The sequence below is a fragment of the Podarcis pityusensis genome (genome assembly GCF_964106645.2).
Source record: "Podarcis pityusensis genome assembly, chromosome: 1".
Lineage (NCBI taxonomy): Eukaryota > Metazoa > Chordata > Lepidosauria > Squamata > Lacertidae > Podarcis > Podarcis pityusensis.
In genome coordinates, this window is record NC_138028.1 from 110,519,455 (window position 1) to 110,536,351 (window position 16,897).

Here is a 16,897-nt window from a genome sequence, read left to right on the forward strand (position 1 = left end):
TGCAGAGTTAAAGCCACATGAACTTTGAGGAGAGAGTATTCTCCTTCTACATGTGACCAGAAGTCTGGAGAATAGTTTTGTTGTTTAGTCATCTTAGTCATGTTCGACTCTCCGTGACCCCATGAACCAGAGCATGCTTTGGAAGCTCTCACTTTCTTCTCAAAGCTTCTCCTTTTTTATGTCCATGGAGTTTTCTTTGCAAAATACTGGAGTGGTTTGCCAGTTCCTTCTCCAGGTGGATCACATTTAGTCTAAGCTCTCGGCTATGACCTGTCCGACTTGGGTGGCCCTGCACGGCATAGCTCATAGCTTCTTTGAGTTATTAAAGCCCCTTCGCCACGACGAGGCAGTGATCCATGAAGGAGTGGAGAATAGTAGTGCAGTGCTAAATCATGAAGTTCAGGAGCTCATCATGTCAGCCTCCGTAGCCAAGGAAGCAGCAGCGTCACTTGAGGACAGGCAGTGGCATCCTCCTGCAGTGGTGATGCCACTGGTGAGGATGGATGGGCTGAGGTGGCAGTGAGGTTGGAGGAACTTTGGGTTGCTGTGATTGGCCCATAGGTAAATGCAGCCCTCCCCATACTGATGAACACAGCGCTACTGGGAGCATCGCTGCCACTGTTCCCCCCTCATGTGCTGCTGCTGCTGCAAGGAAGCGCTACCGTTTAAACTGCCCAAATGAAGTTGAAACCCCAGCAAAAAAAAAAGAAGTATCCGTCCTCTGCTTGGTTATTTTTCTCATTCATATTTGCTCGCTGTGTGCCAATCTGTCACAAGCCGCATTAATGTACCCCATTCATTGACCAGAGCAAGGAGGATCTGTTTGTTACCTTGGCGCTGCGGTGGCAGATTATATCAGTGCTCCTACTCTCAGGAGGGGAAGGCCTCTGAAGCAGAGAAGTCATAACGTTCTTGTAGGTCGGGCAGAAAAAAAGCATTTGCTGTCCATTTAGTTTTATACAGTTGGTGTATGATTGATTAGCTGAATTCGCCTCAGATCAAGTGTTAAAATGTGTGGCACTGTTCGCCACACCGCTTGGCAGCTTTGTGAAAGTGGCCAGCTTATAAATGGTCATTTACGCTCATCAAGTAGCAGATCTCAGCCATCCTGATAATTCTATGTAGTAGATAGCAGACATAAGCCGCCTTCCGTTCTCCATTCTGTGTACGTTGCCAGCATTTTAAAATTTCATCTTAAGAGGGAACGTGACTGGAGCTCACCCAGTTATGTGATAAGGAAACAGAATTCATATTCTGAGTCCTTGAATATTTCTAAAGGAACCCAGAGCAGGGTCCAGGATAGTGTTCATAACAAAACACTCCCAGAACATTATTTTACAGCAAAAGCCCCTTAACGTGCTATATAGCTTAATGCTTAATTAACCCGGATGCTGTGAGAAGTGTTTCTTCTAATCCACAAGACAGGAGGTTGCTTAGGCAACCAGTCTGGCTTGATATCTGGTATACCAAAGAAGCCATCGCAGAGTGAGGACCGGTCATTTGAATCCAGTAGATAACAGGCAAGATTAGGTGCTAACGCTGCTTGGGAATTTAAAGAAATCTGTATGTGTTCAGGAGGCCAGGCATCTCTCGCGTGTGCGCTTGCACTGCTCCAAAAGTCGCTGCACCACATCAGTTACTTCAGCAGAGCAGCCACTTGAATTGCCTGTAGGGCAAATTCACGCAGGTGAATGACTTCAGTGTGACCCCTCCTGTCTGTTCCTTTCTGGGAAAATGAATTGTGTGAATATCAGCTGAGGAGATACCCCGCAGTTTCCCAAAAGTGGCCCTGTGGCCCTGGATATTGCAGCAGAATTATACCCTTTCCCTGCACCAGGCATTCCTTCAGTTTGGAGTACAACCAGAACAGGCAACGTGTAGGTTCAAATGTGCAAAACTTTTGAAGCTACACATTAGCACACACACACACCCCATTCTTTTTTTTTTGACACATTCATTTTTTTGACACATTTGAACTTGAGCTTCCTAGCGGTTGAGAGCCAAATCTTCCTAAAAGTTGATGTCATAACCTTTCTACCTAGCCGAGTGGAGTTGTTCGGTTGCAGTGCTCCACAGAGCAAGGCCTGCCCATTGATCTCAGTCAACTTAGCTGTGCCTGACTCTGAGTAGGACCAGGCTATTGGGGAAGAATGGCTGAATGGCTGAGGCTGTTACCTGCCTGCAACACACTTCTGGTTCCATCTTCGCAAGAAACTGGTCTGCAGTCATAATGGTAGGAGGAAGCAAAACACCCTTCTCCATGGTGGCCTGAGGGCCTGGGCTTCGTGTGGTGTGCCCCAAATCTCCTTCCCCTTTTAAAAAACTTTTTTTAAACAAAGTTTATATGGCAGCTGGGTGCATTGCAAAGTGCAGTGCTGGCAAGCCACCCACCACCTTAATTTCTCAGAGCTGTAATTAGCATATGCAAATTTTATGCAAATTTCTGCTACAGCCCAGCCAGCCAAAATCTAATTCCTAGTATTGGTTGGGAAGAGCTGATGCCTGCCTTGTATGTCTGGCTGTGCAGAGGAAGATGCCTTGAGACTGAATCCTGAACCTGATTGGTTGAGTAGCCTTATGGTATTAACTGAATTAGATAGGGAAGGTTTTCTTTTGTGTATACTGTTCTCTAACCAAGCTTCTGTGTCTCTGTGTTTCAGTGCTTGAGTGATAACACAGGTCAATGTTACATGCCGCGAATCAATTCTTTCCCCATTCTCTCTGTCCCTTTCTCTTCCAGACATTTATAGTATTGAATAAAGGGAAGGCGATCTTCCGATTCAGTGCCACTTCCGCCGTGTATATGTTAACTCCATTCAACCCTCTTAGAAAAATAGCTATTAAAATTTTGGTACATTCATATCCTTTTCAAGTGGTTACTTCACAACAAGTGAAATGGTGCTACTCTGTTTTTCGGTGCTATGGTTTTTTCCATGCATTCGGTCCCAGGGAGCCCATATGATCACAACATGCCCCCAGCAGCTGCCTTGTTCTTTATAATGGTAAGGATGGCCCTGGCAAGCAGGGGAACAGAAGGGAATCAAGTGTGGCAAGAAGTGTTGGCTTGCTGTTGAATTTACTTTGGGAATGCCAAGAATGCAACCTCTACCTTTCTGTTTTAAGTGTCAAATGCACCTTTGGGTATACTTGCGTTCATTGGCTAATCCAAGAAAATTCTTAATGAGCAAAACTATACCTGTGTGGAGAAGGGAGCAGGATTGCAGGGAGACAAAGAGAAGCATCTCACGAGTGACAAATTCCAGCGCTGGAGGGGATTCCAGTTCCATTTTTAAATTCCCAGTTTGCAGGTAACCAGAGGAGACCTAACATCCTTAAACTCGCATGGCTTGGCAGAAGCACTGACTGCTTCTTTGTTCTTTAGAACCGTCACACCAAAAACAGCTATTAAAGAGAAGGGGCTGGAGTATTTCTAAGTCGAAAGCTAAGGAGATCTGAAGCATGTCCTGGGAATCCCTTGCACACTACTCTGAGGAAGGGCATGATGCAAATGTAATAAATGAACATCTGAATATGCATGTAGACGTCTTCCGTAAAATAAAAGAGCTCTACACATTCCTTAGTTTATGGTGCCATCCTGTGGCCATTGAGAGCCTATCATGTCTAGGTAATTAAACAGTATGCATTTGTGGGGGGATGTTCCCTTAAGATATTGAGCCTTTGAATGACAGAGGAAATAATTTCCATTGTGAAGGTGAAGAGAACAAGTGTCCAGTGTTCATAGTGATGCAAACCCCGGATCATTCTGAGTGGGGCTCTTGCTTAACCTTTTCCCCATCCTCCAGGTGGGCAGGTTTCCCTTCCATGAGTGGAAGCCCAGTTTTCCCATACGGCAGCTTCCCTGGTGATCCATTGACAGCAGTCGAGATGGGCTAAAGCCAGCAAAACATTTAGTGCTGTCTCTCTAAAGAGGCAGCAATTGTTGGCTTGATCAAACAATCACACCTGGAGTATCTAGAATAATGTATGTATATGGACATAGGAAGCTACCAGGGCACTGGTCCATTTCGCTCATACTTAGTGGAAGCAACTCTCCAGATAGGAGTCTTTTCCAGTTGTACCTGGAGATGCTGGGATTGAATTTGGGCCCTTTTGCAGCTGCTTCCCCGTTGGCTTTTCCATTGTTTTCGCAAACAACAGCAAGAACATAAAACCTTACCTTATTTTGGAACCTTGCCATGTTTTGAACATACTATAAAATCTAAATTAGATGAGATGAACTTTTGATTCACATTTGAAACTAATTGTCAGGTGGCAAATGGTAAACTACAGCATACACATAGACAGAGTTCAGGGAGCCTTCATCCGACCTCATCATTTTCTGCCTAATGTTCCATATTCTGAAACATCATTTTGAAGTTGCCTGCCACTTTGCTGAGCACAATAATGCTTAGCGGTGTCATCACCGTTTAGACTTACATTTGCATCTTAATATTATACCGGCCACCCACATCCGACTCAAACCACTTGTTTCTACTTCTGATCCAGAAGTAAAATGGCTTTATCCTTCCTTGCTTGAAAAACAACAGCAACAATTTAATATTTCAGAAAGGCTATTAGAATGTCCATCAATCCACCTATTTTCTTTTAAATATGGAGCAATAAGTGAGGAGGTTATGCGATGTTCCCTGAGCATCATAAAAACCACTGGAAAGATTAATAATACTGAAAGTGAACCAGAATGTACTGTTGATGTAATCAATTTTTCTTATGATGAGTTCTCAAGAATATGTTCCTTAACAATAACATACATTATTCAGCATGCTTATTATGTGCACTATTTTGACCAACTGTGTATTTATGACCATGAGTAACCCTCCGGACTGGACAAAGAATGTAGAGTAAGTTAAATCTAATCACTATTCATTGAGTTAATGAATATATGATGCATGTTTTTATATATATATAAAGTCATCCAAGGGGCAGTTCTGTTGGCAAGAAACCAACACTGCTGGTTCTCGTTACACGGGTTCCCACATTATGCAAGCATGCATTTGTGCCCAAGATTGACCCCCTACTTCTTGTCCACATTTTACACTTTTAAGCTAAAATAGAACTCAAGGATAATGCCTGACTGGACCATTTTCTGTGTTCAAGAACTGATCTTTGCTTCCCTCTGCCTCTTGCTATTTCCCAATTCAAAAGGCAATTAAAATGCATGATGGTGATAGAATCAGATTTGTAATATGGTACCCAGGGATGTAACAACAGTCATGTGACTTCTTTCAATTTGGACACAACCCAATGTGGGTGGGAAGGTAAACCCCACACTTGCTGTCTGATAGCATTGGCATGTGACCAAAGGTTGCAGACAACCAGCTACAAATTCACTCTTCAAAATGTCAGATCAAGCAGAAACTATGCCACTGAAATTGGCAAGTGAGGAAAAGCTCCAGGCTAGAGGGGAGATCAAAGTTGTACACTCAACGAAGGAGGAGGAGCCACCTGCCCTTCTTTGCACACTGGTTTCCTTTTTCTTCTCTTCTTTTCTGTTAAAATAGAATGGGGGAAATTTATTGGTTACTTGAGGACACATTGTAAACAAATCAGAACATTAGCGGGATTGATATAAATGCCTGCAGCAAGAGATAATTAAGGGGAGGAAAAGGGGAAATTTATAAATATATTTGAATTGGATGTGCAGTAACAAAAAGATAGGAAATGGCCCCAGTCAAAGTCCAGTATTACCTGTTCTTCTAGAAAACCATCATGGCGACATCCACCCACAACGCAACAGCAGAAAGTGGTTTTATCCTTCTGGCAGTCCTCCTCTATTTTGGACCCCAAGTATAGAATCACAGCCTTGGAAAAGGGCCAGGGAGGACATCCAGCCCCACTGCAAATCATACAACAATATAATTCCCTGGCCTGTCCTAAGACGGTTGGAGCATATAAAGCCAATCCTGGCCCGACTGAACTGGCTGCCAATTAGTTTCTGACCCAATACAAAGTCCTGTTTGTAAAAATATAATTTTATTTTTCATTTTCAACTTTTACAAACATTTTAGCCAGAAAAAACAAATTCTTTACAAATCTAATTTACCTTCCCCTCGACTTCCCTCTCTTCTGCACACCTAGTTTACTCTGTTTTTGCATCTTCTTAGTAACTGAGGAAGAAGAAGTGAAATTAACCAGTAAGAAGTCATGTAAACAGTAGAAGCCAACCAGTCAGTCTTCTCCCTCCTTGCCTATGTGACTTTGATCTCTCCCAGCTTTCTGCTACTAGTGGTGGTGGTGAGGGGAAGCCTTAGGAATCCTGACACTGTGAGCATTGCATATAAATCAGCTCTGCTTTGTGCACCTGGGTTTGTCATCCAGAGACAGAGCTCATAGCTTTCCCTTGGGAAAACAATTCTTGCTATTCCACTTTAGACCTCTGACATCTCCCCCTCCCCCCGCCACCCAATTTTATAATTGTCTGTTTTCTGTTGGGAATATTTTGTTGAAATCCTTAATACTTGTTTTTGGTTAACTGTTGCACTGATATTTTCTTCAGATACACATTCACGGGGATTTATACCTTTGAATCACTAATAAAAATTCTTGCAAGGGGCTTCTGTTTAGAAGATTTCACTTTCCTCCGGGATCCCTGGAACTGGCTTGACTTCACTGTCATTACATTTGCGTAAGTATTTGTTTGCAGTATTTAAGAGGGGGGGGGGTGTTGTTAGTCACTGGTAACCTCAAGTTGAGGCAGGGAGAACCGTTAGAGAAAGAGATATACAGTATTGTTGATTTTTAGCATCCCAGAATGAAGACTGTGCTGCAGAGCCATATTATAATTTCTGCCGTTTGTATTGTAACTAATTCTGGCTTAGCCCTCTTAAAATAAGCTCGTTTCATATCCTGTCTTCTTTTCTGTTCACCGGAATGGAAGCTACCTCTCAAGTTCCCAAATTAGTTTAAAATAAAGCAGTGTGATTTGCTTGTTGTCATTTTAATTTAATCTGAGAAAAGGCCCCTCTAAGCAAGTAACGTAAAGTCTGCCTCAATTCTGAATAACTGTGATTTGATTCTACAGGTATGTAACAGAATTTGTAAACCTAGGCAATGTTTCAGCTCTTCGAACTTTCAGAGTGTTGAGAGCTTTGAAAACTATTTCTGTAATCCCAGGTAAGAAGTGAGTGGATTGATGAAGTGTCAGGCCCCTTGTATCTCCAACTGTTTTTTGTGTGCTGTCATTGTGTTTGTGTGTGAACTCCCCTATTGCAGATATGTGACAGAGTTTGTGGACCTGGGGAATGTCTCAGCGTTGAGAACATTCAGGGTTCTCCGGGCATTGAAAACAATATCAGTCATTCCAGGTGAGAGCTAGGTTAAACATGGAGGCTGACCTTTCAAAGCTCCATTAAAGATGAAACCACACTTTTAAGCATAAGCCGTGTTGCTTGCTGCACTGTATAAGCAAAAAGAAAAAGGGAAAAAAGCAAGAATCAAAAACTTTTGTTTTCAGCGATTCTTTGCTTTTTAACTATGGCAGCTGGATTATTATTATTTTTTTCCAAATCAGCCTTTGCGTTTAACAAATTCTTGCATGAGACATTTGCAGTAAGTGGCTATATGATTTGCATCTTATGACATCAAGCTTTCCGCTTTTAAACTAAGAGTCAAGATTAAGGCTTTCATACTGATGCAAATTTTACCATTTGTTGCAGGCACTCCCAATCAAAACTTGCTATCAGTTGTGTTTGGGTTTTTATTTATTTATTTTTTAAAATTATGCATAAATAGATGCAAAATGTGAAAGTTAGCATGGGCTTTTTTCTGTGCATGGGAATTTTCTAAAAAAATGTCCTTCTTCTCCAAACCATCACCCATTTTTATTCAATAAAACTGAACATGTGATAATTGAAATAACTAATTTAAAAAAAACACCTTATTTGTGTTGTTGAACAGTTCAAAAACCGACTCCACAATAATGGTTTGGGCAAGAAACACAAGCAAAATAAAACAATATACTTTTCTACACAGGGCTGAGATACAGCATGGATCGCAAAATTGTGTTTTTGCTTAGGCAAAGTGTTTCTCTGATTATGTACCACAGATACCTCAATATATCTGTTTTATTTTCATACACAGTTTCAAATCAGCATAAACCTAACAGCTTTTCATTCATGTTCACAGGCAATCAGGCTTTTTCATTAAACTGTCACAAATATAAAAACCATTTTGTTGTCATTCTGCATGAAACATTAACTAAGTCAAGCACATTCAATTGACATACAGTATATTTAGCGTGCGACATCGCAATGAATTTCCCTTTCTGTTTGCAGGCCTGAAGACCATTGTGGGAGCCCTAATTCAGTCAGTGAAGAAGCTCTCGGATGTCATGATCCTGACTGTGTTTTGTCTGAGTGTATTTGCATTAATAGGGCTCCAGCTTTTCATGGGGAACTTGAGGCATAAATGCCTGATTTGGCCGCCAGACAATTCTACTTTTGAAATCAACATAACTTCCTATTTCGATAGCACAATGGGCGATAATGGTACCTTTGTTAATAGAACTGTGACTACGTTTAACTGGGATGACTACGTCAGTGATGACAGTAAGGCCTGGTGACACATTATTACTTTTTGATTGATTGATTTTTATATATAGAGAGATCTTAATGTTTTGCTGATCGCAGCTGGATTGTTGTCAATAGGCACTAAAATTATGCAACACAGCCTAGGCTATAGTGCTGGAACTGAGTCCTGGGTTTGCAGGCACTGATGGTGAGCTGAATGGCGAAAAGAAAAACACACACCAATAAATAAATTTTAGAAAGGGGCGAGATTAGACACGAGCACACAAAGCATTTTTTAAAAAAGACTCTTTTCACACTGCTCCGCTCTCCCTTTCTTCCTGCCCAGGGCAGTCCTGCCCTTCGACTGCCCCACAGAGCCGCCATGTCACACGGGGCTAGACCTCAGTGGCAGCAGTCTCTTCTTCTCCTTGCCCTCTTCCCAGCAGCCACCACCAGCTGCCCAAGGGAGGAGGCCAGCAGCAGCCACGGAGAGTCAACAGGATGCTCCCTCACCACCACCATTCAGGGCAAGCGCCGGCTCATCCTCCTCTGTGAGCTCAGTGGCAGGGGAAACAGGGATGTTCCGGGATCAAATCAGAAACTGGGATGGCTTTCATAATTCCAGGACTGGCCCTGGAAAATCAGGACACGTGCAGGGTGTGCTTTACCTATGCTCACAAAGAAAACTGCAAGACTTTGTGCTGGCGTTACTGAATGAAGATAAATCACTTAACTTTAAATGTCTAGTCATTTTAACGTCCTTGAGTTTGCCTATGTATTTACCCACACAGCTGAGTCTAGCGCGTTGTGGGTTGTACAAGCTTTACACACGAGAGGTATGAATCACCAATGCATCATCCCAAGGCCATTTCTGTCATGAGGTACATTGGTGCAGCCCAGCGCGCTTCTTGTTTTCCTGTGACCTCTTATAATGGGGTTTCAAGCAGTATGACAGAAATGAATCGGTCATTTGACACTGTACTTATTTTAGCACAAACTATTTTACAGCCCGGACCTACACACACCTTGCTTTCATCTTCTCCCCCCCTTTTCCTTTTGTATTATGTCTAGCAGATTGCAAGACTGCAGGCAGGAACATATCTATATCTATATCATCTATATCAGGCATGGCCAAACTCGGCCCTCCAGATGTTTTGGGACTACAACTCCCATCATCCCTAGCTCACAGGACCAGTGGTCAGGGATGATGGGAATTGTAGTCCCAAAACATCTGGAGGGCCGAGTTTGGCCATGCATGATCTATATATCTATATCTGTACAGCACTTTGAAAAATTCAGGCCCTTTTAAAGCGCATAGTAATAATGATAGTAATAATAATTCACAGTATCTATTCCAAATAGGTCACTGGAGTAAGCATCCCAGTATATAATTTACCTTAACTAGTAATATTTATTTATTTATAAACAAACAAACAAACAAACAAACATATATACTCCTTTCACTAACTGGGTCCCAAAACAGTTTTACAAAATAAAAATGTTATATATACACACACACACACACACAAAGTATGGATTTAACATTAGAGATCAAAACATCAGAGATTAAACTATCAAAGCAGTGTTCATGATGCAAAGACCTCCTGGAATAAAACAGTTTTAACCAAACACCTGAAACTTAACAGGGACAGTGATTGATTTCTACTAAGATAGAGTCCCATAGAGTAGGGCTCACTACGTTGAAGACATGATTCCTTGTTGATGTCATTTGTGCTTTTGGTCTATGGGGGACTACCAATACTGTTTCATAACTAAGTTGAGGGGCTTGTGCCACAATAAATCTATTGGACGATGTATATCCCACCAAATATTCTTTTGGTGGGTGTACCCTCTGAGTGGAGTTGCATTCATGGGATGCCTCTGTCAGAAGGGAAGTGGTGACTTTCACAGGCAGAACTGGGGGCTACATGGGGAAAGAAGGAATTGGCAAAAATTACTTTATCTGCTTTCCACCAGTGGGAATTTCCACTGGATCATCTCAATTCCATCCATGAGCCTGTTCATAAATGCCTAGTTAGGATCCAAACCTTAATCGCCAAGATATCATGGGGCTCTCAACTTATTTTCAGTGCAATTAAGTGTTATCTATTTCTGTTTCCAAACAGATCACTTTTACTTCTTGGAAGGACAAAATGATGCTTTGCTGTGTGGCAACAGCTCAGATGCTGGGTGAGAGAATGGTCCATTACACTTTATTCAAGAGAGTGGGTGCGGCAGCTGTAGTTAAAGTAACTTTGCCTTTAATATCCACAGCATTTCAGATCGCTAGCATTTTGGGCTCAGAAGCCTACTGTCTGGATTTCAGCATCTACATTTATGGGGATATGAAAGAGAGGGCTATGTCTGACATGGAGAACATGTGTTTCAGCAATATCTCCCCCATGCACCCAATCTTTCAATCTTTCAATTTTCTTTTTACACACTTTGAAAACACTCCTAAGATCAATGAGAGGCATCTCCCTCCCTTTCAGTACCTCTCTTAAGTGTTACACTAAAGCATGATAAATTTAAATGGTAACACTTTATGGTGGTATGTTAAGGATTTGGGTAAGACAATGGCTAGTTTTCCCTAGGTAATGTTGAAAAGGCGTTGACCCTGTAGACCAGCCTTTCTCAACCGGTGGGTCCCCAGGTGTTGTTGAACTACAACTCCCATCACTCCTAGCTAGCAAGGCCAGAGCTCAGGGATGATGGGAGTTGTAGTCCAACAACATCTGGGGACCCACAGGTTGGAACAGCTGCTTTAGACCTAAGTGAAAAACCTGCAGTTCAAGGCAGTGGTCTTTGGACCCTGTGTGATGCTAAAATTTGGGGGAGGGGTGCCTCTCACGCTCGGTTCAACATCATTGTTTTGGCATCCCCTGCAGGGTGATGCCCAAGGCGGCTGCACCAGTCGTGCTACCCTAAAACCCCTCAGTTCAAGGATCACATGGGGCCCTTAGTTTAATTCCATGCGTCCCTCCTTATCGTTCAGCTCTCTGGACACTGTAGGTTCGCTCTTGCTCTCGAACTCTCCTCTCTGGGAATCTCTTTCTCTTCCACTTGATGTGTGTGTGCAAGAAGCAGACAAGGGATCATGAAGCCCCACCCACCATCAGATCTGGCTCTAACCACTATTAGCTGCAGCCCCAGTTGACTTTTCCCATAGGTCAGTGGCCCCTCATAGGAAGAAGGCTTCTGATCTCTGCTGTAGACCTTTGCCTGAAGTTGGCTTTCTTGAATTGTTCCACAGAGTAAAATCACAGTTGAAAAGCATTTTCATTCTACTGACAACTGGCAGACTATTTGCTCAAGCAAACACATTGATTGAGATGATGTTTTGAAAATGTCTTTCCCCCCACTTTTTTCTAGTCAATGTCCGGAAGGATATATGTGTGTAAAAGCTGGCCGAAACCCCAACTATGGCTATACAAGTTTTGATACCTTCAGCTGGGCCTTCTTGTCACTCTTTCGGCTGATGACTCAGGACTTCTGGGAAAACCTTTACCAACTGGTGAGAGACTTTATATGCCAGGAATATTAGCAATACTACAGAGGTTGATTATATAAACAGGAGCAGCCAACAAGGCACCCTCCAGATATGATTGGCCTCAAATTCCAATCAGCAGTAGACAACATAGCCTATGGTCAGGGATGATGGGAATTGTAGTCTCATAATGTCTGACAGACACCACACTGAGTACCCCTTATTACTATTACCATAGTAATAATAAGAGCAATGTATTACTATGAATACTTAAGTGTATTTCAAAGGTAGATGGTCTGTGTTACCATGTCACAGATAGATCAATCTCAGGACCATAAAATCACATGTTTCAAGTCAAGGGCATGGTTGGCCATCTTGCCACAAATGGTACAGTCCATTGGGATTTGTTGCATTCATGCTCAGGAACAGAGAAGCTGTAATAGCACAACAGGAGGAATGATGACTAGTGCAAGGTTAAGACCGTCCACAAAACCTAATGGTTTTCAAACCGTACAAGTTGTTTCAATGTGCGGCCATGACTCCGGCTGACAGAACTGGCTATTCCAGCGAGCAACAGGGGGAAAGGTGACTCGGGTGCTTTACAAAATGTCTCCGCTGAAGTGAATTGCAATGTTGCATAATGAACATTTCGGTGTTAGTACTTTGCTTCCCCCCACCCCCAGCCAGTAATATGGCTGCTGTAAAGCAAATCGGCTGCGTACAGAATGACTTATACAGAATGACTGTACAGGACCTTGAATTCCCATTCTGGCAGCTGGCATATGTAAAATATGCAGGGGGCCAGTTCTGTGGTCAGAAGTCGACTATGGCAGCTGTTCCTCTCCCTTTCAGATAGAGGAAGCACATCTTGTATTAAGCATGAATAAGAGGTGAGGTCTAACTGTACTAACTGATGTGTATATCCACTTGTAAAAAGGGAATGTAGTGGTTGTTATTACAGCCTCTTATTTACTACATAGTTTGACGTGAACTTGTACATATAGCTCACGTACATAAGACCAGCATGTATCAGCACACTAAGTTTCTTAACCATTTAACTTATACCCATTTTGAACATGTTCCTTGTCACTACGGTATAATAAAGAGGCCATTACATTTTATAGGAATGTTATGAACTGTTTTATTCTTTTCGTTCTTTCTTTTTACAGACTTTGAGAGCTGCTGGCAAAACGTACATGATCTTTTTTGTCCTGGTGATTTTCCTGGGCTCTTTCTACCTGATAAACCTGATCCTGGCTGTTGTTGCCATGGCCTACGAAGAGCAGAACCAAGCCACCATGGAAGAAGCAGAGCAGAAGGAGGCCGAGTTCCAGCAAATGCTGGAGCAGCTGAAAAAGCAACAGGAAGAAGCCCAGGTATCGTTCTTTCTTTTTTAATGATTATTTTTATTGACTATTCAGCACAGGAACAAGAAAGCTCAGGTACATTTCCGATGGAAAATGTTTGGACAGTTTTAGCATAGCTTTAAGGTTCTAGCTACTCATAGAAAGCAGCCTCCGCCTTAAAGCTGTAATCTCCATTTCAACCAGCTTCCCAGCAGATATTTTGAGGAGAAAACTACCTGTTATTTTTATCCATATATGATTAAAAATAAAATTTGTTTTGTTTTTGGCTTATTCTCATACAGGATGTTGTGTAAAATCTGTGACGGTGCTTTTAGCTAGTTAACACCACCTGCATGTGAGCTGCTGGGTAGTAGGTTTTTACTCATACATTATGACAAGTAAATTAGATTATGACAAGTAAACCTTTAGGGTAGGGGTCAGCAACCTTTTTAAGCCCATGGATCTCATTTCAGAAGTGGAGACACTATTGTAGGCATATCCACTTCATTCTGGAGAAAACCAGACGCATCCACACAAGCCGACCCAGGCAACGTTCCCTCTCCTCAAAGCACAAAACCACCCACACAAAACCAACCAGGCAACATGCCCCGCTCTCAAAACCAAACTCCATACAAACACCCCCAGGCAACACAGCACATCCACCCACCTCACGAAACTGAAACAGGCAATAATGGGAGAAAATGAAAGACAAAGTGCGAGATTGGTTACATTACGCTCAGATTAAAGAAGTTTTTAAAAATGATAAAAAACTAGGGTTCCAGGTGGAGAAATCGAAATTAGAAACAGAATTGTTAGAACCAAAGATTAAGGTACTTTCAAGGATGTATAACTTGCTGTTGAAATGGAATACACAAGATGAAACGGTTAAATCGGCTATGATAAGGTGGGCACAGGACATTGGGCATAATATCATGTTTGAGGACTGGGAGAGGTTGTGGAACAATGGATTGAAATTTACTGCATGTAACGCTCTGAAAGAAAATGTAATGAAAATGATTTATAGATGGTATATGACCCCAGTCAAACTTGCCAAAATTTACCACCTGTCTGATAATAAGTGTTGGAAATGCAAAGAGTGTGAGGGAACGTTCTTCCACCTCTGGTGGACTTGCCCTAAAGTGAAGGCGTTCTGGGAAATGATTTATAATGAACTGAAAAAGGTATTTAAATATACCTTCACTAAGAAACCAGAGGCCTTCCTTTTGGGTATTGTCGGCCAAGGGGTGGCAAAGAAGGACCAGACATTTTTTATGTATGCAACAACAGCAGCAAGGATACTTCTCGCAAAACATTGGAAAACTCAAGATCTACCCACACTGGAAGAATGGCAGATACAACTGATAGACTACATGGAACTGGCTGAAATGACCGGCAGAATCCGTGACCTGGGAGAAGAGAGGATTGAGGAGGACTGGAAGAAATTTAAGAACTATTTACAAAAGTATTGTAATTTGAGTGAATGCTAAACAAGACGCTAGATCAAAATAACTGAGCACCACTAAATTTAGAAGTTTTTAAGAAAATAAGTAAGATTGTGAAACTTAGCTCCTTTTGAGAACTATAAGACTATGAAATATAAGCGATATAAGAATTTTAAATAAGATGATAAATTGCTGACAAAACGTTATAACGAGGAAAATGGGAGCGGGAGATGTGAGGAAGTCTAAAGAAAATGTGAAAATATGTCAAGATTAATGTTACATTGCTTATTATGTTTATTTTTATTGTAAAACTTAATAAATTGCTTTAAAAAAAAAATATGAAACAGGCAATAATGCCCGCTATCACCCTCCCTATCTACCCTGATGCTTCTCTGCGCCCCGAAGCTTACCAGTTTGCCACTATTCCCCACTTCCCGTTTTCTGAAAATCAACAACCAGGCAGCTTAGCTGAGTAGGCTTAAAAGCAAAGTACCAGCTCCAGCTGCCTACACTTTCTTTCCTATGTTAAGAATGTATCTGGGCCCACGGGGACCCAGAGGCATCCCAGGGAAAAAAATATTGAAACGACTGTTGCTGCCTTCCAAAGGCTTTCTTTATTTTTTAAAAAACAGCTTCAATTGCCTGCCCTCAAACCAGAAAACTCAGTAGGGGCTGAGGGCATTGAGGACACCAAACAAGGTTTTCCATAGGAGCAGCAGGGTTCCCAGATGCACCACACTGACAACTCCAGCGTTAGGGCAAAGTTATCAGGATGAGTCAATGGTTCTAGGCCTTCCCTTGCTCAGTCACAAAATGATTGAACGATTCCTCCCCCAGGAAAACAAAAGGTGGCTAGGAAACATGAAGTATGTTTTCTACACTGCAGTAAAGCTGGAATCTAATTTGGTTTCATTTATTTTGTTTTACCCATGTTGCCCTTCTGTTAAAAAAGAAAAATAAGAAGAAGAAAAGAACAGATTGTGAAGCCTAGACTAAGAAACAAGAATAGGTGTGGCAATTTCTTTTTTATGCTGCAAAGGACTTCTGTCTCCCACATGTTTTGGGGCCAGGTTCAATACTCTTTTACACTCTTATTCCGTGGAGAGTTAGGTTCACAAGAGGAAGGAAGGTGCACACCGTTGCTCTGGAGTGTATTTTTCTTTTCTTATATGGCAAGACAGCCATGCTGAGAGTTAGGCACCACACTTCCTCTTGTGAGCAGCTTTCAAGGAATGAGGCATTTGCGGTGATTCTAGCCTGCTGGGTTTAAGTCCTGGTGCCTGGTACAGTGACTAACGCCTCTTCATCCCTTATTCATAAGGAAAGATTCCTCAAGTGAAATTCAGCCATGTTAGGGTGTACCTGGTGAGGGCAAGCTCTGCCATGTAGCAGTGTGGCATAACCTGTTTCAGGTGGGACCATGAGTGGGGGGATAAATGAAGGCAGGAACTGGTGTCTGAATGTTGCACAATACTTTTTAAAGTGTTGGCCGAAGCCTGGGAGAAGGGGCGCCTCTCGCTTCAGGCAGAAACATGCCAGCACCAAATTTTCTGAGGTAAATTTGGCGAGGTCCTGGAAGGCCTTTTGGAATTTGAAATTTGCTATATTGCCTTGTTGAGATGCTTCTTCTTATGTAGTACATGGGATTAGTGTGAGGAACATCAAACTCATCTGCTTTTTTAAAAATAGAAACCCTGGGAATACAGTAGTATTAATGGATTAGTATTGTGTGCCTTAAATGTGTTTAACTTTGGTTACTCAACAGGCAGCTGCTTTAGCCGCCGCCACAGGTGAATCTAGAGAGTTCAGTGAAGTTGGTGGTGTCGGCGGGTTCTCGGAGAGCTCGTCAGTGACGTCAAAGCTGAGTTCAAAGAGTGCTAAAGAGAGGAGGAACAGGCGGAAAAAGAGGAAGCAGAGAGAACAATCCGAAGGAGATGAAAAAGATGAGGATGAATTTCACAAATCTGAATCAGAGGACAGCATCCGAAGGAAGGGCTTCCGATTCTCTATTGAAGGGAACCGACTGACTTATGAGAAAAGGTTCTCTTCCCCACACCAGGTAGGGAGAAAGTATCCTGGCCTGTGTGTACCAACTAA

At 42.2% G+C, this 16,897-nt stretch overlaps 1 protein-coding gene across 2 annotated transcripts in view; it reads left to right on the forward strand.

Annotated features, from left to right (window-relative positions):
• Positions 1-16,897, forward strand: part of LOC308486382 (sodium channel protein type 2 subunit alpha) — a 97,235-nt gene that overhangs the window by 43,404 nt on the left and 36,934 nt on the right. Inside the window, exons 3-11 of one of the 2 annotated variants that reach the window (XM_081023195.1) lie at positions 2,741-2,858; positions 4,769-4,859; positions 6,515-6,643; positions 7,040-7,131; positions 8,292-8,564; positions 10,652-10,715; positions 11,898-12,039; positions 13,182-13,388; positions 16,566-16,859. In XM_081023195.1, coding sequence (XP_080879321.1) covers positions 2,741-2,858; positions 4,769-4,859; positions 6,515-6,643; positions 7,040-7,131; positions 8,292-8,564; positions 10,652-10,715; positions 11,898-12,039; positions 13,182-13,388; positions 16,566-16,859 — 1,410 coding nt within the window. Of the gene's footprint in view, positions 1-2,740; positions 2,859-4,768; positions 4,860-6,514; positions 6,644-7,039; positions 7,132-7,230; positions 7,323-8,291; positions 8,565-10,651; positions 10,716-11,897; positions 12,040-13,181; positions 13,389-16,565; positions 16,860-16,897 lie in introns of both variants that reach the window. The other variant, XM_081023196.1, reaches the window with a different exon arrangement.